Source organism: Aulonocara sp. 'chitande type north' Nkhata Bay, linkage group LG7, assembly GCF_057382095.1.
Source record: "Aulonocara sp. 'chitande type north' Nkhata Bay isolate Kocher_YH1m ecotype deep benthic linkage group LG7, A_spYH_male_GT1.1, whole genome shotgun sequence".
In the NCBI taxonomy this organism is placed as follows: Eukaryota; Metazoa; Chordata; class Actinopteri; order Cichliformes; family Cichlidae; genus Aulonocara; species Aulonocara sp. 'chitande type north' Nkhata Bay.
In genome coordinates, this window is record NC_141350.1 from 45,072,922 (window position 1) to 45,096,636 (window position 23,715).

General features: G+C 41.4%; 1 protein-coding gene across 6 annotated transcripts; it reads left to right on the forward strand.

Moving 5' to 3' along the window:
• Positions 1-406: 406 nt before the first annotated feature.
• cplane1 (ciliogenesis and planar polarity effector 1) lies at positions 407-23,174 on the forward strand. Of its 6 annotated transcripts, XM_086300728.1 has the most exons (51): positions 407-529; positions 875-1,003; positions 1,085-1,220; positions 1,312-1,431; positions 2,994-3,226; positions 3,354-3,457; positions 3,579-3,735; positions 3,835-3,938; positions 4,435-4,617; positions 4,751-5,000; positions 5,075-5,275; positions 5,384-6,171; positions 6,311-6,501; positions 6,723-6,803; positions 6,897-7,070; positions 8,034-8,201; positions 8,291-8,522; positions 8,660-8,796; positions 8,899-9,116; positions 9,203-9,367; positions 9,648-9,795; positions 9,884-9,993; positions 10,086-10,235; positions 10,333-10,444; positions 11,570-11,882; positions 11,972-13,087; positions 13,386-13,537; positions 13,643-13,716; positions 13,805-13,869; positions 14,025-14,289; positions 14,372-14,698; positions 14,851-15,480; positions 15,570-15,751; positions 15,837-15,915; positions 16,029-16,107; positions 16,437-16,571; positions 16,769-16,825; positions 16,935-17,020; positions 17,381-17,588; positions 17,687-17,761; positions 17,879-17,952; positions 18,080-18,179; positions 18,360-18,533; positions 18,818-18,860; positions 18,979-19,110; positions 19,198-19,372; positions 19,465-19,520; positions 19,599-19,766; positions 20,409-20,548; positions 20,659-20,915; positions 22,743-23,174. In XM_086300728.1, the coding sequence occupies exons 2-51, from the start codon at positions 923-925 to the stop codon at positions 22,887-22,889; spliced, it is 9,552 nt and encodes a 3,183-aa protein (XP_086156854.1). In that variant the 5' UTR covers positions 407-529; positions 875-922; the 3' UTR covers positions 22,890-23,174. The 6 variants fall into 6 exon arrangements, with proteins under 6 accessions (XP_086156854.1, XP_086156849.1, XP_086156851.1 ...); XM_086300723.1 differs by having other exon boundaries at positions 17,687-17,952; XM_086300725.1 differs by having other exon boundaries at positions 17,687-17,952; positions 19,201-19,372.
• The last annotated feature ends 541 nt before the right edge of the window (positions 23,175-23,715 follow it).

The following is a 23,715-nucleotide window of genomic DNA, read 5'->3' on the forward strand; positions in this document are numbered from 1 at the left end:
TGAGGCAAGGTTAAGATGGTCTGGTCTTGTTTTATGTCAGCTAATTAAGACGCATTTTTACTCTTTTTAGTTTAGGTTGACTTCACTGTAATAACTTTGGAAGTTAACCCCTTTTGTTTGTTTGTTTTTTAAGCATTATTCCGCACGACAGAACGGTAACAAAATGTCCCTCCAATGTTCAGGCTGCAGTGTTTTAGTATTGAAAAAAATACAACATTTGGCATAAAGAGCCAGAAAGTCATATAAACGTCATGACGAATGGAAGAGAGGAAATTTACAATATGTTCAGCTTCCAGGGGTGACATGAAGCTGTATATCTTTCACGAGCAAAATAACAGCTGTGAGGATTTGGGACTCACAGAGTTAAAAACATGGAGGGAGCGGAGAGCGTCTGCCACAGCTGCCGTCACGTTCCTACGGCAACGCGCTGAAGCTTCCTCCCGGAGGATCATGGGAAGCAATTCTGGCTACTGAAGCGGAGGGAGTTTCGAAATATTTCGTGATTATATACGGTATAAATTCCAAATAGGTAAGTTATAATAAAATTCTCAGCATCGCTTAGTCTGAAGATAACCAGTGAATATAGCCAATGTACTTCAAATACTCAGGTTAGGCTTCTTAGGGACTTTGTCTCTGCGCACTAAACAGAACCAGCTAGGCTGCTAACGCTATTCTTTTCATGTTAATCATACCGTTACCTACAGTAATGTTTCTTCCCCGTCTTTGTTGTTGTTGCTGTTGGTTTTAAGCAAAGTTAATTTTAGCTCACAATATAATGAATACATTTGCAGTGAGCACGTTATTTATCGTATCGTATCTCAGGGAGATTTACGACTACGTCTGGAAAAATACACTGTCTGTGTTGCCGTTACAGTTTCCTGAATGCACAGTCACAAGGAAGCACTGATGCTGTCTTTCAAACATGGAGCTGAAGTTGGAAGTTGTTCTGTCATCCAGCATCAAACGGAAGAAACCATGGCCGCGCTTCTGCTGGCTCGGGCAGGTGAGGGGAATTCATTTTTACGAAAATACATTTCTATAGACATACAAAATATGATTACAAGCAGGTGTCATGGCTCTTCAGGAGAAGGAATCTGTGTTTCTGTTGGATGACAAGAGGATCAGTGAAATTAACATGGTGTCTGGTCGTACCAAGAAGAGAACTCCTAAACTCCATCCTTTGCTCAACAATGTTGTGACAATGGCTTCATCGCAAAACGGTGAGCTTAGTATGTCAACTCGAAGCAAAGTAATGTATTTAGCTCTGAATATTGGCTAAGAAATTTATCTTGTTCTTGGTTTTTGTTCCAGGTATGTGGCTTTGTGGTCTTTTGGTCTCTGGAGAAGTGTTTCTGTGGAACCGGGATAAAGATTTGCTGAAGACTGCTGCAGGAGTCCCAGAAATAGTTCAGATAATTACTTCTTTTCAGGGTATGTGTGTATTTTATAAAGACACCTAGAGGCAAAATAGTTTGATTTGTGTAGTATTTGAAAGTTTTCAATAAATTGAATAAATCAGTTGTGGGACCTTTATATGCATCACTTTAAATATCTTGTCTATACTGAACAAAGTATTGTTTTAACTTTGGCATATTTCCTTTTAATTTATCATTGCACTGCATGAATATCTTAGTTTTACTTATCCTAACTGTTCTAATTCAATTCAATTCAATTTTATTTATATGGCGCCAAATCACAACAAAAGTCGCCTATGAGCGAGCACTTTGGCGACAGTGGGAAGGAAAAACTCCCTTTTAACAGGAAGAAACCTCCGGCAGAACCAGGCTCAGGGAGGGGCGGCCATCTGCTGCGACCGGTTGGGGTGAGAGAAGGAAGACAGGATAAAAGACATGCTGTGGAAGAGAGACCGAGGTTAATAACAGATATGATTCAATGCAGAGAGGTCTGTTAATACATAGTGAGTGAGAAAGGTGACTGGAAAGGAAAAACTCAATGCATCATGGGAATCCCCCGGCAGCCTACGTCAATTGCAGCATAACTAAGGGAGGATTCAGGGTCACCTGGTCCAGCCCTAACTATCTGTTTTAGCAAAAAGGAAAGTTTTAAGCCTAATCTTAAAAGTAGAGATAGTGCCTGTCTCCCGAATCCAAACTGGAAGCTGGTTCCACAGAAGAGGGGCCTGAAAACTGAAGGCTCTCCCTCCCATTCTACTTTTAAATACTCTAGGAACAACAAGTAGGCCTGCAGAGCGAGAGCGAAGTGCTCTAATAGGGTGATATGGTACTACAAGGTCATTAAGATAAGATGGGGCCTGATTATTTAAGACCTTGTATGTGAGGAGCAGGATTTTGAATTCAATTCTGGATTTAACAGGAAGCCAATGAAGGGAAGCCAAAACAGGAGAGATATGCTCTCTCTGTCCCTGTCAGTACTCTTGCTGCAGCATTTTGGATTAGCTGAAGGCTTTTCAGTGAGTTTTTTGGACATCCTGATAATAATGAATTACAGTAGTCCAGCCTGGAAGTAATAAATGCATGAACTAGTTTTTCAGTGTCACTCTGAGACAGGATATTTCTAACTTTAATGTTTAATGTAAACAGAATTGGTCCTAGCACTGAACCCTGTGGAACTCCATAATTAACCTCAGTGTGTGAAGAGGACTCTCCATTTACATGCACAAATTGGAGTCTATTAGATAGATATGATACAAACCACTGCAGTGCAGTACCTGTAATACCTACAGCATGTTCTAATCGCTCTAATAGGATATTATGGTCAACAGTATCGAATGCTGCACTAAGGTCTAGCAGGACAAGCACAGAGATGAGTCCACTGTCAGAGGCCATAAGAAGATCATTTGTAACCTTCACTAAAGCTGTTTCTGTTCTAGGCACCTAACTTATTTTAATTAATTATTCTATTTGTATAGATTACACACACACACACACACACACACACACACACACACACACACACACACACATATGTAGTGAACATCTGTAACAAAATTATCCGATCCGATATTTTCACAGGGAATTCCTCAAGGCTGTCCCTCCAGGTTTCCTGTGATGGGACACGTGTGCTATTGGTGGCCATAACTGGGCAAGTTTTCCTGTGGGAATGTATAGACGTGAAGGATTTGACAGGATTACGAGATGGTCCAGTCAAAGGACACTGGGCTCTGATAAAGTCCCTAGAAGACACCATCCTGCCTTCTTCCCAAGACAAAGAAGCATCCCAGCACACAATTTTTGTCAAGACAGAGGTCTGGTTTCTAAACAGAATCCATATTTGTGCCATATTTAAATCAACAAAAGCATTTTAAAGACCTTCTCATCATTTCTTATTGTCTAGAGATCTTATATGTTTTTTTGTCATCCAAACTACCTCAGGTTATGGGTGATAGCTGCTTATCTGCCTTTGTTTTCACATCTGGGAAGAAGCTTGTTATCACTTGCCTTAAGATTAAATGGAAAGAAGGTCACATGAAATCAGGGTGAGTGAACACATTGCTGTAACAGTAAGACTCTCCTTGAGTAAATATAATTCGAAACATTTACATAGTAAATTTAAATAGTAAACATATAGAACTAAAAGGACTATTTTTTTCTTTTTAGTTTTGTGGGATACAGGATACAGTGGGCCACTAAGACATATCCCATGTCTCGTCTCACTCCACCATGCCAACCAGTCAAGTCCAGAGGGGCTTTGGTGCCAGCCTTCTCACCAGACGGCCGACTGTTAGCCATTGTTCTGAACCAGAGGAAACCTAAGGTGAGCATGTAGCTTCTTTCTTTTTTCACATCTACATTTTTTAGGTCCATTGATCAGTAGAAACATAAATCAAAACGTGTGTTGCCTGTTGGAATTTAGGCTACACAGGTCCTCTTTGTGAGCATGCAGAATTTTGTCTCGATATCAAGTGGCCTCGGAGGATGTGGAAGTAAGAAAATGGAGATCCCCTCCAAATACATAAGGTCAGTGTGTACAAGTAAAAATGATTTGCACTGTGCGACAGTCATCCAGTTAAATTTGCGAGAAAACTTCTATTTAACAGTCACTGCTAGATTGTACAGTATTTACAAGAAATAAACAGCATTGCATGATCCTTTCCCAGCATCCCAGGAAGAGAAATCAACTATATATATACAAATGTGTCAAAATTGCCAAGAAGTGCAATCACGACTGCCACTACTACTAAATGGTGTGATGTATCACACAAGGCTCTCTGTGGTTGAAAGTATTTTGGGATCTCTGTTGGAATGATTCTTATCTCATCCCTGAGTCTGCTCCCATGTGAGGTTTTCTCATGTTAAAATAGCATTATTTGTCATCTCTAAGTGTTTATGAAACGGGAGTTTATTTATAACATTATGTAGCCTTCACCATAATATGTAAAGTCACTTGTTAGGGATGATTTGGTCCTATATATGTAAAAATTAGCTGAAACTAATTGCATTTCTTCTCCTTCAGGTCCTATTGGGTGGGCAGTGTCAGCTGGTCCCCTGGAGGCCTTTTCTTCGCATGTGTTTTGAAGCGAGGCTCTCTTCTTATGCTGGCTCGCCTTGGGGGTCTGCTCACTTTAACAAGCTCTGGTTGCAATGTCGACTTTGGACCCGCACACTTCCTACCCCTGCACCCTCTCGTCACTTACCGGTATACTTTATTTAAAGGCTGTCGTGCTTGTCACTTACTACTCCATTTGAAAAGTTGTTGATTGGTTTGAGCATATGTTCCCTTTCTTTATTTTGTTCTAATTTCTGTGCTGATCTTATGTTTCTCTATGAAGTCCACCCATGTCTACAAGGAATGGGGAAGCCTCTTTGTCCAGCTCCAGTTTGTCTGTGCGGGACGTGATGAGACAGCGGTATTCTGTGACCTGGCATCCACGACTGTTGTATCTCATTGTGTCTGATGGTTACATGGCCACAGTGATGAGGGTGTTAGACAGGCCTTCTCCTGCCCTGTTACTAAAAACACTTCTGAAGGACACAAGAAAAGATCTTGAGAAGACCAGCCGAATGCTGGATGAATCACAGGTAATTAGCCCAGGACTTTTAGAAAATTATTAGTACTCTAAGCATTACAATTTACGTATATTTGTCATTTCTAGAGTCATGTAAAGGCATGGTTGGACTCGGTATCCTGCTTGAATCTGGACCTCAGCCTGGATGTATTTAGTCCCACTAGTACATGTCGACCCAAGACCACAGGCTCTTTCATTTCAGCAGCCACAAATGGATCCACTTTGCCTCAATTTCTGCTGGACCAGCAGACACTGGGTGGCACAAAGGAGCTTCTTGAAAAGATACAAGTCAGTCACATATTATTAGAGAGAAATTTCTTGTTTTAGTCTGGGTAACACTGATTTATAATGTGTCCTGACTGTTTTAATCTGCTGTTTGTGTGTGTGGCTTCCTAGGCCGTCTTTGAAGATGACTCTGATCTAGATGGACTTCCTGCCGGTTCTCATGTGGAGGATGGTGGTCGTTTGGAGTTTGCATCAATGTTTGACACGATCCATGCCCTAGAGACACACGCTGACACCTCATTTGTTACTGGCCAAGATTATGAAACTGATTCTGTTGAACTGGAGAGGGAGACTCTTCTTCACCGTAAACTTGGGAAGATCCAGAGTAGATTGTTGACTGCGTGGGCCTTTGGCATCTCTCTTGGAAATGCAGTGGAACACAGAGCTCCTCTGCTGAGGCACACCCTGCACTTTTTGGTTCGATTTGCTGCTTTACTCCATTTGGTACCCAACTCTGTCATCCATACAGGAAGAATGAATACCTCGCCATTTACTTGGCTCTCACAGCTCATCAAGACCCTTATTTCTTTCCTTTCCTGGGATACTGTTCACTCAAATGGGCCCAACTGCTTAGGGCTGATGGTGGAGTTTACGAAACAGATAATATGCCTTATTCTAAACCCTCATCCTGACTCCAAACACATGAGCCAATGCCTGGTATCATCTGAAAGTCTATCCAGAGTCATGCTTATATTGCAGCTTATCTCTGATTCTCTTGACCACACTTACTGCTTGCAGCAAGAATCTGACTGGCCCTCTATTGAGAAGCAATCTGCTTCACATCCACCACAGCTCTCCTCTTCAGATATATATCATGTGCCTCAGTTACAGGATGAGAAAGAGGAGAAATCAATATTTGTACCTCAAGCTCAACCTGCTCCTCAGCGACCGTCCAGCAGGTTGGAACAGACTTTTTCTCTACATAAGTAGTTATAAGCAAAGCTTAGCTTTAGCCACTAAATTTCATGTCGTCCACTGAATATAAGGCTTTATCAAAGTCTTACAGAATTTGATTTTGTTGTTTTTTGTTTGGGGCAGATTGTTGGGAGTGTGGCAGCTGGTGTACAGGGTCACCCAGCAGTATAAAGAAGAACTAAAAAGATTTAAAGGCTATGATGGCTGGGATGAGGAAGATCAGCATTTGTCTGTCATCATGTCCCAGATTCAGACAGCACTGCAGGGTATTGGAGAAAGACTAGAAGAGGGCCCCGCACTGCTGAGTTATCCAGGTATGGAGCAGGATGGATAACTACAGTATTTTTTCAAACGTAACTCTGATGCCAGATACAGAAAGTGAAAAACCCAAAAGTTTTTTTTTTTTTTTTTTTTAACCAAATATTACCAAATATAACAGTTACACTTTATGTATTAAAAGACAAAATAAGCACACAGAAATAGTGCATCTTGTGTGGGTGTTGTTTAACTAAAAGTTTGTCCTTTGTTGCACTAGGTGAACATCTTTTCCTGTGTGGCTTATACCCGGAAAGTGCCGATGTGTGGCGGTTACAGATTTGTCAAGAGAGTGACAAAAGTAAGAACAAGTATATTTCAGGTTTTACATTAGGGCACCAGACTGCATAGTCGCAGTCAGTTTAAAATAGTCATTATATGCCTCTCTTGTTAGGTTGTGATCGTAGTGTCTTTCAGCAGACACGGCTTTGTCTGGCTCTCCTGTATAGTCTGCTATCACAGTACCAACTAAAAGAAGCCCAGCAGCTGGGGGACCACATGTCTCAGCTGATACTGTACAGGGCTCGACAGGAGAAGGACAGCGTGACCTCCAAAACCTCATCTTTGAGTAAGTTTCGAGAATCAAGATGTTAAGTAATTAAAGCCATTGTTGGAAACTTTCTAATAAATCCTTTGCAGTTAGGCTTGTTTGTTTTTAACAGGGATAGTGTTCATTATTTAACAATGGAAATGTGATATTTGGAGGCAAAAGATCAGTTCACTACATTAGATGCAAGCAATTACAACAGATGGTTTTAAACAACAGATGACCCAGAAGAGACATTATTTGATAAACAGACCAAAGGAAATTGAGGAAAAACAAGGCAGGAACTATATGTGATAGCAGGTCTTATTACATTTAACAAAGTTTTAGGGCAGTAGTGTACTTTTTTGTTCTTGATGTGATCTATCACACAGTTACTGCAGATTGTTCTGTGACCATATTCTGCTGCATGCAGTACATCATTTTATATTACCTCACGCTTTAAAGCATGCAGGGTGCACATAAAAAGAGTCATTAGCATGAAATACTTTGATTCGACATTCACATACATCTCTCTGTCTACAAGACCAGGCTTTAAAAGCTGCTTTAAAGCAGAGTTTACTGTCTGCTTTTATGTCTCATAGATAGGCAGTAGGTTACAGTCTCTCAGAATAACTTTAAAAAGCACAATTTGACCACAGTGGAAATCAAATGTGTTTTTATGAGTTCTATATGAAAACCAGCTGCCAGCTGGAGAAGTAGAAGGGTGGCAAGACAGGAAAATTGAACACATTTTCAGACTGTTTCTCTATAAAGACATTGATAGTGTTACTGTACACATGAAGTGTCATGAAAACTTTATTTTCATACAATTCTGAGGGGAGTATTAATGTCAGATAATAGTGGGAAAACTGACTTCATCTGACTATCTGACATATAGTTTAGACAAACCATAATTCTAATTTACTGGTTATATGCAGAAATCAAGTAACCAAATCACTGTAAATAGAAGATGTTATTTATTATCTCTGCCTTTACACCCTTCAGTAGATTCTCTTCCTTGCCCATGGCTCCCGATGGACCTTCACAATGACGCTGCCTTTGCGGTGGTTCAGACACTGGGGAGATTCATGGCCTCTTACTTCACCAACCAGCCGCTCTTCGTCCTGCCCGCTCACAATGTCGTAGTTCTGCCTCCACTACATCTACCTCATGGTGTGTTGACAACTTACTCATCAGTTAAAAATTTATTAGGATTTATTCATAGCATGTATTGTTGTATCATGTAATATGTCTTTCCTCAGCCCCTAGTGTTGAGCGTGTGGTGTCGTTGTGCCAAGAGGAGGTGGCTCGTGCAGTTCGACAGCAGCATCTTTCGGAAGTATGGACAGTGGACTATGCTCAGGACCTGCTCCTGATAGGGGGTCTACTTCCTGAGTCTGTTTGGTTAGCTTATCATCTGGGGGACTGGAAAACAGCAGTGTCTCTGAGCCTGGCGTACACCAGTTACTGCACCAACCATTTTGACTTCACTCGGTCAGTTTGAAAACGTATAACAAACAGGCTGATGTTTTTAGAATATCGTATATTAAACTGCATAAACAGAAGAGGGTGGATGGATGGACTTCAATATTTGTGAATTTTTTTTTCCCCTGTGACATGTTTTATGACAGGCTCAGGAGGAGAGAGCTCCACCTGCCAGCAGTTTTAGAACCAGAAAGCATTTTTCAGGCGGAGTTGGAGTCTTTTCTGGGCAACAAGACTGCCTCCCAAGATTGCATTGATAAAGATGCTGACAAGAGCTTATCAGGTTAGTGAGACCTGACTTCTATGAGGTGATCCCAGTGCACATGAAACCTTTTAACCTTGCTGTCTGTGCTATTGTTTTGTCTTTGCGTGGTTGTCTTTTAAGATCCTTTGGAAGGAGAAGACTGGGACTTGTTACAGATCTCCATACAGGAGATTCTGAAAGCTTCAGTCATTGCAGGACTGAATGTTTTATCTTCACCCTTGTCTACCTTGCTGGACAAAGCCAAAGACCTGTGTTCTTCCCTACCTACCTTGGTGCCCAGTGGACTGTATCTTCCCTCCCCACCTCTGTACTGTCCACAGCCTTCTCCCAACACACAGGTGCATTAATAGAAGATCAGTGTTTACATATGGTACATTCACAGGATAATTGTCTGCTAAATGTTGTGCGTGTGTCTCATGATTAGGATCAAATAGGGACAGAGGGGCAGTTTGCAGAAATCACATGTCGACACAAAGTCTCTATGGATCTTCAAAGATTAGTGTTGCTCCTAAGATCTGGCCGGTGTTGCCGTTCTGCTGCTCAGTGGTACATCAGCTCTCTGCGCCGTGCCAGACACCTGCTACACAAGGTATTTCTTCGCTTAAGGAAGGGCTTAAAAAAGAAGTGGGATATTCTAGTTTGAATGAATGATTTAGATTAATTAAAAAAACAACAACTAAATTTCTTGTTTACAATTTTGTATTACGAGTGTGTTCTAAAAGACACATGAAAATGCTTTTTGTCTCACTGCCTACCCTTTTCTTTTTTTAATAGATCTTCATTGGTCCGCTATGCATATGGACAAAATAATGTGGTCGATCATGTCCTGTGGAATAGGTGGTGGTAAACATTTTTCTGTCTTTAATCAGATCAAGAAGAAGTATTCTCATCGATCCGCTGCTGAGGAGGAAAAGGCTTTCCCGGATGGATTGATGAAGTTCATCACTCGTAGTGGTTTTTTCAGAAGGGGGCCGAATAATGATGGTCACCTGGACTCTGACATCATTCAGACTATTAGTAAGATGCTGCTTACTGTAAATTGTGGATATAATTGGTGATGATCTAGTTTCAGGTTACTTGTATTAACCATATTTCTGCTATGAAGTTGTTTTCAGGGAGCTGTGTGCTCTATGCTGGATGCTTCATGTCAGAGACCAGCTCTCAATATGTTGCAGGAGGTATCAGGCTGCCAGAGAGCATGTTACAGATGAAAAGGTACACTTTTTTTGAGTGTGAATGTGCAATTTATTCTCTATTCTTTAGCCACTGATGCCTTCTAAATGCTCTGGTATATTTATGCTCCTCAGTTTTCTGGAGATTCTGAAGTGAATTCTGCCTGTGTTGATGCTCTCCTTTGGGCCTGTCGACTTCTGCCTTTCTCACGCTTCCTTAGTGCTGATGAAATTCTTCAAGACATACTGCTCAGCCTCATGTCTGAACTACCTCCTGTGTCTCTGGTGACAATCCCTTGTCTAATTATACATGGTATCTTATGATGAAAGACACTCTAGTGACTACATTTTTCATTCTTTGGTTTGTCTTCTTTTTTCTTAGGTTGCAGACACACTTGTAAAAGCCTTCCCAGAGGAGAAAGAGTCTGTCAGAGTCCCTTTGAGAGAAAAGTATAACTCGCTGTTGGAGAGGCTGAGGCAGTGCAATGTGCTTGGTACAGACCCCACTTTTTGTTTGCAAGTTGCTTTGAAGTGCTGTGCAACACTTAAAGAAATTAATAGCTTTTGGCTTTAATCCTTCTTTTAGCATTTTAAATGCATAGAATAGAATAGAATAGAATAGAATAGAATAGAATACTTTTATTTGTCAATTTCTTCAAATGTACTTGCCATACAAAGGAATTGAAATTACGTTTCACACTGTCCCATGCGTAGACATTGACAACAATAAGGTGCAGATGCACAACAAAAAAAACAGCCCTAACAATAAAGTAATAAATAGTAATATAATAATATAAATAATATAAACAGTGCCAAAAGAAATACCAAAAATATATATATAGCTGCAGGTGTGTGCAATTGCAATGCAAGTCAGGAATGTTTTCAGTTCCCGGTTCAGAGAGTGTTTCCTTGCTGGAGAGTGTGCGTGGGTGAGGGGGAGTAGAGTCCAATCTGTCTTCCTATACTTCTGCCAATCTGGTGATTCTGCTGGCTGGGAGTCGGGAGGGAAGAGAGTTCAGCAGTCTCACAGCCTGGTGGATGAAGCTGTTGGTGAGCCTGGTAGTGCGGGAGTGGAGACTTCTGTATCTCTTTCCAGAGGGCAGGAGGCTGAACAGACAGTGCGCGGGGTGGGTTGCATCGTTGACAATTGTGATGGCTTTGCGGGTGAGGCGAGTGGTGTAAATGTCTTGCAGGGAGGGGAGTGGTACACCAACTATCCTCTCAGCTGTTCTCACAATGCGTTGTAGAGCTTTTCTGTTATAGTCAGTGCAGCTACCGCCCCACACAGTGATGCAGCTGGAGAGGATACTTTCAATAGTGCCTCTGTAGAATGTAGTCAGGATGGGTGGTGGAGCACTTGCCCGCTTGAGTTTGCGCAGGAAGTAGAGGCGCTGTTGTGCTTTCTTGGCCAGTGATGCTGTGCTGGTGGTCCAAGAGAGGGCAGTGAAAGAAGGCAGTGAAAGCCTTCATCTTATATTTTAAAAGGCCAGATGTGATGCCTATATAATAATTTATTATGGTCTTTAAAACAAGTCATAATAGTAGTGTTTGAGCTTTGATTTCTGTTGAAAACACGTGATAACTGGATGCTGATTCTCTGTGTAATATCTGATTCCTAGATGGGAAAAAAGAAGAAAGCAACGAGCTCATGGTGATTCTCATTCAAGACAAACACAGGCAAAGGAGGAAACATCTGGCACGACTAGAAAGGCACTTGGCTCCCCCTGTGCTCAATCTGTGGGAGAAAGAGGATGAAGAGGAGGATGATCAGGAACATGGGATGGCCATGTTAGGGCAGCTGTCATTGGGTACAAGTCTGAGTACCAGCACCATAACTGACTGTGGTTTCCCATCAATGCGAATTGATGGAGACACAACAGATGATACATCTGGGGCAGTCTCTCCTGAACAGTATTCTAGAGCTATGACCGGGTAGGCAGTGTGAAATACTATCACTGCCATTATTCTGTGGTGTTGTGTGTCTTATTTGTATCTTATTTTGCGTTATGTGATTGTTTCAGAGTCAAAAGAAAGGAGAAAGAAAGAGAAAATGAAAAGAAGACTGCTGTTAAGATTGAAAGCGTAATTCAAGAGGAGAGTAACCAAGGCAGTGCCAAGAAAATAAGGGAGCCCTCCCCACCAGTGGTTGGGACCTGGGAGTTTGAGCTGGAGGATGAGGAGTACTTGAGTTTCCTGGAGCTCTTCCTCAGCTACGTGCTAGAGAAGGATAGTACCGATGGTGGGGACTCGAGCAGTGAACTACCTTTGTTTAAGGGCTACTGCTCTGAGCTGAGGAAGAAGGAGTTGCATTCTCTCACCTTTGACGTGCTCACCACCATACATCGTCGTCAAAGAGATGGGCTCAATCCAGCAAGAAAACACCCAGGCCATGATCCACCTGTATTCAGAGCTGGTTATTGCTACAGACCTGTAAAACATGGCACAACACCTGAACTGCAAACTTCCTCTGTCTGGAATGAAACCCCCATAACCAGGTCTAACCCTTCTGCCAGTTCTCATCCTGGACTGAGAATAGGGCGGCAAAAAGGTTTGTTTGGCCTCCGACAGCAAAGCAGTGTGCCTTTAGACCAAAGAGTGATGGGAGGGCTGTCTGGTAGTGAAAGTAGGCCTATTCAAAATGCTTCAACCACTGCACAGCCATCAGATAACATATTTAGTCCTTCAGTGTCTGTGGAAGCTGTAACTGAATTGCAGCAGGGCTTGGATACTCAATTGGAATCTAAGTTTCCAGAACTGGGCAGGCTGCTGGAGTGGATGGTTCGCTGGGCTGACAAAAGGGCGCTAATGGGGCATCATGGTAGAGTAAAGAAAGTTAAAGCAGGAAAAGTTGGACGAACAGCAGATGAAGGTGTAGTGATTCGTGTCAAAGCCTCAGCACCTGCCATCCTTACTTCCCTCAGTTTGCTGGAGCGCAGGTACACCGCTCAACTTGGGATGGACTGCTTTAGCGCCCACTTCCGAGTCCCAGAAATGGAATGGACAGTAGCCCCTGTGCTGCAGTCTGAGGTGGAAAGTAAGCTAGAAAGAGAGAGCAGTGTTGACACAGGCTACCCCGGATCAGCTAACACTCCTGTCACTGGTCTAGATCACAATCTACAGCAAGGAGAACTATCCATGTGAGTGCCCAATATTTTATTTACAGTCATAAATTTCTATATTAAACAAACTGGACTGACACACATTCAGAGGATGTCTTTATCGAGCCAGTCTGTACTTGCCAGTCAGTTTATTTTGGATTATAGGTGGCCAAATGAAATCTACTCTTTTATAGATAAGTCTTGATCAGTTTATAAAACTGGGTTGTGTTTAGTTAGTGCCTCCTGTCCTACTTTTTCCTACATGTTGCTGTTCTGTTGGTCCTCTGTGCCATTTAGCTGCCTCTCCAATGAGTCGTTCTTATTTTCTTCCTTGCAGTGGTTCTCATATAGATGAACCAGAAGAGCTGAAGAGTCACCAGAGTCCTCTCCCTGCTGTCCAGAATCAGCTGACTTTTGATGCGCCACACAGACCGTCAAGTCCAATACAGCCATCTCTCGATGACTTAGATGTTACACCTGAAAAAGACTGTATGACGCTATGTTATACTGCAACATGAAGGCTGCCATAACACAGTTTTTTGTTAGTTTGTTTTTTAAAGAGAAAATACTAATGGATTTATATTATATTTCTAGGCAAACACAGTGACAGTGAGGGCTTGGATGTGTTGTCTTCTGGTTCCAGTGGAAAAAGCTGCACACCCAACATGGTTAGTATCCTCTGTTAACATTCCCAGTATTCATCTCTATCATCGTGACTGTCAAAGACAATATGATTGTTGTTTTTTTCGTTTTCAGAGTTTAAAGCTTGCAGACCTAGACTGCTCAGAAAAAACTGACAATATATCCAGTTCCACCTCTGTGTAAGTTATTATACCTATATATAATGGTGACACTGTTTTCTCAGAGGAGAACATTTAATTTGTTCAGTAATGCATGTTTCTCAGACATTTCTAAAATTTAAAAAAATCTCTGCAAATCTAAGCATGCAAAATTATTGGTGAAATTTCCTGTACAGTCATGCTGGAAGCGTACAAGAACCTCCACACCCAGAGCCTCCTGCACCTTCCATTATACAGTCTGAGGCTACAGTCCAGGCAGAAACTTCTGATTCAGCTGGCATGCCACCCCCCAAACCATCTGTAGCTCCTTCAAACTTTCATCCACAAAGCTCCACAGCTAGTGGAGCCACTGCATATTCTCCAAACTCCAATCAGCCATCAACCACCCACATTCCACCAATGAGAGAACGTCTGGGTGAAGACTTATTCAGGCTGGTTCAGGTAAAAATGGGACCAACCAAAAGGGAAGGATTGGATTCAAAAGATTAACGCTGAACTGAGCGTATTTGTCCTTTCATTGCAGCATATCAACTACATGAGTCTGAGAGAGGTTTTGGGAGTTACATTTGCCAACCTACAACTTGCCCAGCAGAGTGCTTCTTTGACCCACCCAGACATGAACTCCTCAGACCCTAATGTGCCATCATCTTCCACTACCAGGTTCGTTCCTGAGCCAAGCACCTTACCCAATCAAGCTACCGTCTCTGTGCCACATCCAGTACAGACATATTCAGGATCCAAGAATACCCAGTTCATTCACACCCATACATGCCGACCTCCAGACCAGCCTGCCAATCAACAGACACAGACAAAAGCTCTGCTGTCTAGTACAACCAGTGTAAATTTTCAGGTAAGATAAGATAAGATAAACCAATATATTTATTTATCCTAAAAACAGAGAAATTCCTTAATTTTAGAAAAATGTTAACAGATTGCTTTTCTGTGTGAATAATGCTTGCAACACAGTGAAACCAAGTTTGAAATAAGTCCTTGTTTCTTCAGGAAATGCAGCCACTGTCCGTCCAGGCGAACTCGGCAGACGTTCAGCTGTTTGAGAGCAGGAAGTTAATCCCCTCCTCCGAGGGCCTTCTCACCACTACAGACACTGTTCACAGCACTCCTGTGTTGCAGCCTTGTAATGGTAGCAGCCAAAATGACTCTGTTCCACAGGTTTTGGGCCTGAAGTTACCCCAGCAGAATGCCCCGCAGTGTTATCCGGCCCAAAACCCCCAAGCATTGCACACTTTAAATCCTGCAACCTCAAAATTTGATCAGAAAAAGTTTAAGCACAGTGACCAAACCACCTTAAAGAAAGCAGACAGGTCTTCAGTTCCAAAAAGACAGCTGAATTTTAATCCTCCACACAATCCTACTCCCAGAAACTCTCAAAATCAGATTTGGCCATCGGAGCAGTCCAGAGGTCAAGAGTTCTCCCTACTCCTTCCCGCTTTTCCAGCTCACACACCTGCAGCACTGCAGGGCCTTCGCCTTCTGCACGTACAGTCTGTTTCTCAAAGCAACATCACCTTCCCCAGATTGCCTTCTTCTCCCAGACATCCTCCTTTGATTGCAGCTCCAATTAGAGAAGCACCTGCGATCAAGCTTCTGCATATTAAATCTGAACCAAAAATGGTAAGCAGTGCTTCCCAAACGTCCTGATTTTCACATTTGGTACCGCTGTATCTTGTGTTATAGCTTATTGATGGATGCCTGTCCCACAGGAGTTACCCTTGGCCACTGCTTCAACCCATGTAACTCGTCTCTTTTCCATGGAGGATTTGACTAACTTAGTGAAGAGAAACCCGAATGCTGAAGAGGCTCGGCTGCAGTTACTTAGAGTAGACCCATCTGCTGAAACAACTAGAAGAGACCCCACTTCTTCCACCTCTATCTCCAACAACAGGCAAACACATAATAGTTTTATATTAAGTGGTTTCCCCCCTTTTTGGTCACTATTTTACTTATATATCATTTTGTGTCATTTCTAGGCTGAAGAGGAGAGAGGGGAAGGCGAGAAAAACTGAGGTCACATTCAGACCAAATGACTCCATCATTCCTACACATGAGGTAGAATGATATTAATTCCAAAAAGTTTTTTGTGCTTAATAGATATTAAGTTACAACACACTCATCATATGTTTGCTTCATTATTATGTTTTTACGTATGTTTATATATTTAGCCAGCTGAACTTCCTGTGAGTGAAGAGCCTGCAGCTGCCAAAGAGATTATCCCCGAACAGGATATTCCCATTCTTCCTGGTTGGTCTTAAATGCACAACACTTGATATTTACAGCGACATTGCATGCTTACTGTATGTTAGTAGGTTTTGGCACTGTTGAGTTTCCAGTTTCAGAGTATTAAAGCACCACTGTAGATGCCAGGAGCCACAAAATGTATGCTTTCTTTTTGAAATCGCGGAGAAGTAATACTGTTTTAAAAATCTCTTCTGAACTAGCAATAATTATTCAGACTCTTTAAAACTTTCCTCAGAAATAAGAACAAGGAGATAAGGACATTCTTGATGAGACAATATCATATATTATGTCCCATTTGCAGTTCTATTGATCTGCTTCTTGTTAACTCCTAGAATCTTTTGACTCTTCACTGACTGGTCAGAGATTATTGGACAGAGTTATGTCCACTTCAGCTGAGCTCCATGCCTTTGCTTCCGCATGTAAACGGCCCCCAGAGTGCCATGATGCTTCCACCAACACAGATCCAGGTGAGTTAAAGTTAAAGTGTTGATGCAATGGTTTTACATGGTTGTAAAGTTACTACACAGCTTACATTTATTTGTAGTTGAATGAAATTTCTTTAACAGCCTGACTGTTTTTATTCATAAGAAATAATTAGCATAAACAGTTAAAGAAAAACTTGAATTATAGCTAAAAATCTTAGCATTTATTCTTCTTCTTTCAGGTTATACTCCCAAGCTTGTGGATAAAGCTGTATCTGTCCAGGCTGGCAGCCCTAAATGTAAGTCTCTTTGAATTTGCAGGGTCAGTGATAACAGTCTGATTATTTATTTATTATATGATACAACTGAGAATATCTGTGGGTGTGTATGTTTGTGTTCTCCACCTAGCACAAAATTCTGGGGATTTCCGGGTGTGCAGTGAAGTCACTATTCAGAACACCAAGGAGCCAAGACAGGAGGAAGAGAAAGTTATGGTAAGATCCTTGGAATACATGCTGGATTCACCAAATAAAGGAGCATTACAATTTTTAGCTACAGTAAATTGTGCTTTTGGATTGTACAGCTATATTTGAATACAACAGTATATTGTTTAACCTGCTGTTTTATGTCAAAATAGCTGCTGTGAAAAAAGGGTCTGTTATTACCTGGATGCACTGAATATATTTAGCATAGATGCTCTTTTAACGCCTGTAGATAAAAGTATGCAGGTCTTTTCATGCAGTAACTATAATGTATTAAGTTCATATGATTTATGCACACTTTTACCCCTTTTATTATATTTCATCAGGAGGTTGCTTAAAGTATCTTTTTTGTTTGTTTGTTTGTTTTTTCAGGATGTGGGCAGCCGCCAGTTCATAAGTGTCTTAGATATAGAGGAAAGGAGGCACCGTCAGGATCTTCCATTCATCCACCCTTCTTCACCTACATCTGCTCAGCTTCATGTTCTTGCAACCTCTGTTATCAGGGGTGATGATGTCGGTGCCGTTCCGCAACCGTCATTCACAATTCCAGAGAATCTCCTGAAACCCACGACTCAACCAGGTCTTTATAAGTTTTATAGAGTTCCGTCTACTGAAAATTGTTGTGCCGCTGTTAAAGCACACCACTGCTATTCTTCCAAATATCTTTGTATACTTTAGATATTCCCGAGGAGTCCCCTTCAGTCAGCCACATTGAACCCAGCAGGGTTTCCGAGAGAAACACTCCACTAAACAGTGAGACGGTTGATTTGTCTGACTCTGAGATCCTTCAGGCTATAAAGACCCAGAGCTCTGAACCACCCAGTGTCTCCTCTTCAACTCCTATAGTCAGGTTCTCCTCTTGCCTCTCAGAGCTGGATTCCAAGTTGGCTGCTCTACAGAACATTGCAGATCATTTGGAGAAGGACTTCTCAAACTCCGGGATGGTAGAAAATGTTTTGTACTTATACTACTTGTATTTTTAATGTCACCAAAGTTTACAAATTGAATTCTACAGCTGACATGCTTATGTTATAGGTAATTTCTTGGTTATTCTGTTGTGTCTTCATGTAGCTGGTTAACACTATTGAAAAGCTCAAGCCAGAGAAGGTCCCTTATGTGAGGACGACCACAGCAGTAAAGAAAACTGTCAGACTCAATGTCCCTAAGAAAGGTGCTTCCTAAAATGTATTCATCTGTAGTGAAATCATCTGCATTTTTAGTTCATCTCAAAAAATTTGTTACAGTATATAATGAAAGCGTTATTTTTGTAATATATTTCAAATATAAGATATTACATTGTGCGTCACTGTTTTTGTTCAAATGCTGATATCAGTTATATATTGTCTAACAGCATGGGCACCTGATGTGGACATTTTACCTGAACTGAGTGAATCCCAAGAAGATGATGAAAATCAAGAAGAGGAGTTTGTGTTTGATTCCAGTCCTGAAAGAACAACTTCTTTTCATTATTCCACTTCTCCGCACTGTCACAGAGCTGGTCTGTCCCACCTAAACAGCCCACCAAGTAATCGCGCAATTAATTTAAAAAAACATCACTAATGACAACAAATATATTTAACAGCAGGCTGATTTATAATAACACTTACTAGCTGTCACTCTTGTTGTTTGTTTCTATGTTTCTGTCTCACCAAAATGAGCTGAACTTGGGTATAATAATGTTTATTTTTCTCTAATAGAGGACTACTGTACCATTTGACCTGATTGTGAATCTGTCTTTATAGATGGAGGACATACTGTACTAGCATACGTGGTTATTTAAGTCATAATTCTTGTATGTTTTATCTACAGGAATGGAAGCTCAGTTAAATGAAACATTCAGGATATCTCACGTGTAAGTTGAAGTTGGTATACTGATCTTATAACTTATCATTTCTGCTGTTGATTTGCTCGCCTTTTTTCCATTTCTCTTGAATATTAAAATATTCTGCCCTCTACCTGTCAATGTCTAGATCAGCAGATGAGAATCTGGGTCAGACTGAGCTATCCGATACAGCAGAAATCTTAGACGAGTTGATAAGAGAAGGCTATTTATCTCAGACTGACTTGGATTTGTCCACCTCACAGACTCCACACCGTAGCAGGTATAGTGACTACTAAAAATGAGTGCTGCTCAAATGGTGACTTAAACAAGTGTGATTTTTCTCTGAGCTGTTAAATATGTCCCACAGCAGGCAGGACCAACTGCAGAGTAGCTCCATGTCGCAGAATCATGCAGAGGATGAGAGAAGAGAGCTGAGGATGTGGATGAGAAGAAGACAGAGGGAAAGACTGGCTGCTTATCAAAAACACAGAGAGACCCTGAGAGAGAGGGAGCACAAACCTTTCTCTTCTTCAGCAGCAGTGGTGAGATTCAGTCGCCTTTTCATTAGGGTTTCTGTCACATGCTGTGTATTTGAAATATCCCATTCACTTTGTTACTTTTTTGTTCTCTTCAGTATTCAGCAACCAAAAATAGAACGACCAGTTCGAGAAGCAGAGAGAAGAAAGAAAAGTATGTATTTTATTTACTTAATCGTTGTCTTAAAGAAATGCGTCTGCCTGTGCAAAACTATTTCTCTTGATTTATTAGGGCCCTGCTTCTTGAGCAGTACAACAAGAGGACCCATGAAGCTTTTTCTTTGGTCAGTGACTTTCTTGCCTCTCCTGCATCCACATTAAGCTCGTCAAGGCCTGAAGGACCTCAGGTGCCCTCCGCCACACACTCTTCCTTTGCTCCTCCCTCAGGCAGCACTCACAGGTATCGTCTGTGACAGTAATTCGACCGGGAACCAGACTCATTAAAGAATAATAAGAATGTTGAACACATTCCTTGTAAACTTTTTTTTAAAGATTATATACAGTGACGAGGAAAACTATGTGAACCCATGGACTTTATTTTCTGAAGGTCCAAGGCCCAAGTAGAATAAGGCTGCTTCTGTTATGATGCCATGAATTTATCATCATACGAGTGCATTAATAGTTCATCTATAGAAGTGCACCAAGGTTGTTCTCTCATTTGCTTCTGTGTCTTTGTGCCAGGATGTTGAGGTCAGGGCTGTCGACTACCTCTGTCGTATATTCAGAGACACTTTGTTGAAAACAAACTCTTGTGTTTCAGCTATAAGCAGTCACCAGCATTAAAGCTGAAATGCATTTGTCATCCTCATCCAGAAATAATAGTTGGTGTAATTATCGGTGAGAGCTGCTATTCTAGTTGTTTTGACATTTATTAAGAGATGAGCGCACAGTTACCTTTTGTGGCCTTTTTTCTAGTTACAGAATGAATTCAGAACTTTTGCAGAGTATCCAAGACGTGTACCTACAGAGACGGTGTATTAAAAAATAAACAAAAAAAGAATTGAGGCTTTATACAGTAATGGAGTTGATTTCTCTGTCCTAGAGTTTACAGTGATATCAATAATAAAAGAAGTCTGAAACCCCAGTCAGGACAAACCCCAGCCAGCCTTCGCCAACAGTTTGCTGAAGTGCAGGTACGGCCTTCTGACGATTACCACAGGAGACTGGGACTACACCGACCAGGTACTGTAATGAAATATATTGGTATTAAAGTAAATGGATGCTTAAACTGTAAAAAAGAAAAATGTTTAGGTTGTGCGATTAATTTTTATTTATTTATTTATTTGTTTCAGCGACCTTTTTGCCAAAGGACCGCTTGTCTCAAGTGACTAAACGTGGTATGCTCAAGAGCCCAAGTAAACTTCCTGCAGCGAGCCACAGTAAGGAACAGCATGATTGGTACCAGAGAAAGACGGAAGTGAACAGAAGTTCTTCAGAAGGAACTGCAGTAAGAACAGGGATCCTGAGGGAGCAGACAAGGCCGAAAGAGCGAGAAGAGATGGAGCAATCAGGGTTTGATAGGCTGCAGGAGGAGTTGCAGTCTAACATAGTAAGAACCTCACTTTTTGCCACCTATTTTCCAGATGCTGTAGATGGAAAATCAACTCTGAGTCACTCTTATGATCACTCAGTGCTTGAATTAAAAACTGTAATTGCTAATTAGTTTAAGCAAACCAAACAGCAATTTTAATGTTTCTGTGTACAGTGGGGCAAAAAAGTATTTAGTCAGCCACCGATTGTGCAAGTTCCCCCACCTAAAATGATGACAGAGGTCAGTAATTTGCACCAGAGGTACACTTCAACTGTGAGAGACAGAATGTGAAAAAAAAAAAAATCCATGAATCCACATGGTAGGATTTGTAAAGAATTTATTCGTAAATCAGGGTGGAAAATAAGTATTTGGTCAATAACAAAAATACAACTCAATACTTTGTAACATAACCTTTGTTGGCAATAACAGAGGTCAAACGTTTACTATAGGTCTTTACCAGGTTTGCACACACAGTAGCTGGTATTTTGGCCCATTCCTCCATGCAGATCTTCTCGAGAGCAGTGATGTTTTGGGGCTGTCGCCGAGCAACACGGACTTTCAACTCCCGCCACAGATTTTCTATGGGGTTGAGGTCTGGAGACTGGCTAGGCCACTCCAGGACTTTCAAATGCTTCTTACGGAGCCACTCCTTTGTTGCCCGGGCGGTGTGTTTTGGATCATTGTCATGTTGGAAGACCCAGCCTCGTTTCATCTTCAAAGTTCTCACTGATGGAAGGAGGTTTTGGCTCAAAATCTCACGATACATGGCCCCATTCATTCTGTCCTTAACACGGATCAGTCGTCCTGTCCCCTTGGCAGAAAAACAGCCCCATAGCATGATGTTTCCACCCCCATGCTTCACAGTAGGTATGGTGTTCTTGGGATGCAACTCAGTATTCTTCTTCCTCCAAACACGACGAGTTGAGTTTATACCAAAAAGTTCTACTTTGGTTTCATCTGACCACATGACATTCTCCCAATCCTCTGCTGTATCATCCATGTGCTCTCTGGCAAACTTCAGACGGGCCTGGACATGCACTGGCTTCAGCAGCGGAACACGTCTGGCACTGCGGGATTTGATTCCCTGCCGTTGTAGTGTGTTACTGATGGTGACCTTTGTTACTTTGGTCCCAGCTCTCTGCAGGTCATTCACCAGGTCCCCCCGTGTGGTTCTGGGATCTTTGCTCACCGTTCTCATGATCATTTTGACCCCACGGGATGAGATCTTGCGTGGAGCCCCAGATCGAGGGAGATTATCAGTGGTCTTGTATGTCTTCCATTTTCTGATGATTGCTCCCACAGTTGATTTTTTCACACCAAGCTTCTTGCCTATTGTAGATTCACTCTTCCCAGTCTGGTGCAGGTCTGCAATACTTTTCCTGGTGTCCTTCGAAAGCTCTTTGGTCTTGGCCATGGCGGAGTTTGGAGTCTGACTGTTTGAGGCTGTGGACAGGTGTCTTTTATACAGATGATGAGTTCAAACAGGTGCCATTCATACAGGTAACGAGTGGGGGACAGAAAAGCTTCTTACAGAAGACGTTACAGGTCTGTGAGAGCCAGAGATTTTCCTTGTTTGAGGTGACCAAATACTTATTTTCCACCCTAATTTACGAATAAATTCTTTACAAATCCTACCATGTGAATTCATGGATTTTTTTTCACATTCTGTCTCTCACAGTTGAAGTGTACCTCTGGTGCAAATTACTGACCTCTGTCATCATTTTAAGTGGGGGAACGTGCACAATTGGTGGCTGACTAAATACTTTTTTGCCCCACTGTAACTAAAGGGAAAACAGATGATGTGGTTTTGTGTTAAAATGTATTTTTAATTGAATATTTTCTCAGGCTTTGGCAGGGCTTTTGGATGAGCATGGTGATGCTTCCAGATCAGAGATGGACTGGCTGGATAATCTCTCTGAGAGTGGAAGCAGCAACCTGAGCAAAATAGACTGGGAAGCTATTGAGAGGATGGCGGCTGGAGAGGAAGTCTGAGTGTCTCCAGGAAAGCAAAAATGGTCCACGTAGATACTTAAATAGCTTAAAATATTGCTGGAAAAATGAAATGTGCTGTATTTGTATGTACCTATTACATATACTGTAAATCCAAAGTGTTTTAAACTGATGAAAATAATAAATAAATAATAATAATAAAACAATAAATTACATATGATGTAATCAGTTTTGTAGCGTAATAGGCTTGTCATTTTTGTGTATGTGTAAAACTTTCTACATTTGTACTTTTTTGTACATACTTCACTTCCTTAATAATAAATATTTTGAGGCAGTTCTCTCCTTTGCTCATCTTCCATTTCTAATGTTATGTTCATGTCTGCGATCCTCTGTAATTCAACCATTTTGAAGGGTTTTTGAACGGCCTGTTTAAGCTGAAGCATCTCAGTCTGATTTGATTCCAGACATTTTTTGTTTGAGGTGGACTTGCTATGTGTTTCGGATCACTGTCCAGCATAACCCAAGTGAGCATGAGCTTCAGGCTATGAATAATGGCCAGACATTCTCCTTCATGTCTCCTAATTACAGCTTCGTCCAGGCCCTGAAGCAGCTTTTTATGAATGGTGTGGGTTTTTTTTTTATTTCAGATGCAACAGGACTTAAATCTTCAAAAAGTTCAGCTTTTGTCTCATTAGTCCATAGAATATTTTCCCAAAAGTGTTGGGCATTATCAACATAGGTTTTTTAAATTTTTTTTAAAGCAAATGTGAGATGAGCCTTTAACAAGCGGTGACTTTCTTCTCCTAAAGCTTATTTTACAATGGATCCACAAAAATGCACCCTAAATAAATCCAGTGTTTGCAATGAA

What these genes read in the sequence shown, in the direction of transcription:
- cplane1 (XM_086300723.1), top strand. Translation starts at nt 923, where the DNA reads ATGGAGCTGAAGTTGGAAGTTGTTCTGTCATCCAGCATCAAACGGAAG. An exon ending in CAATTTTTGTCAAGACAGAG is followed by an intron (nt 3,227 to 3,353) that starts GTCTGGTTTCTA and finishes AAACTACCTCAG; the next exon opens with GTTATGGGTGATAGCTGCTT. An exon ending in TGACATCATTCAGACTATTA is followed by an intron (nt 9,796 to 9,883) that starts GTAAGATGCTGC and finishes TCTGCTATGAAG; the next exon opens with TTGTTTTCAGGGAGCTGTGT.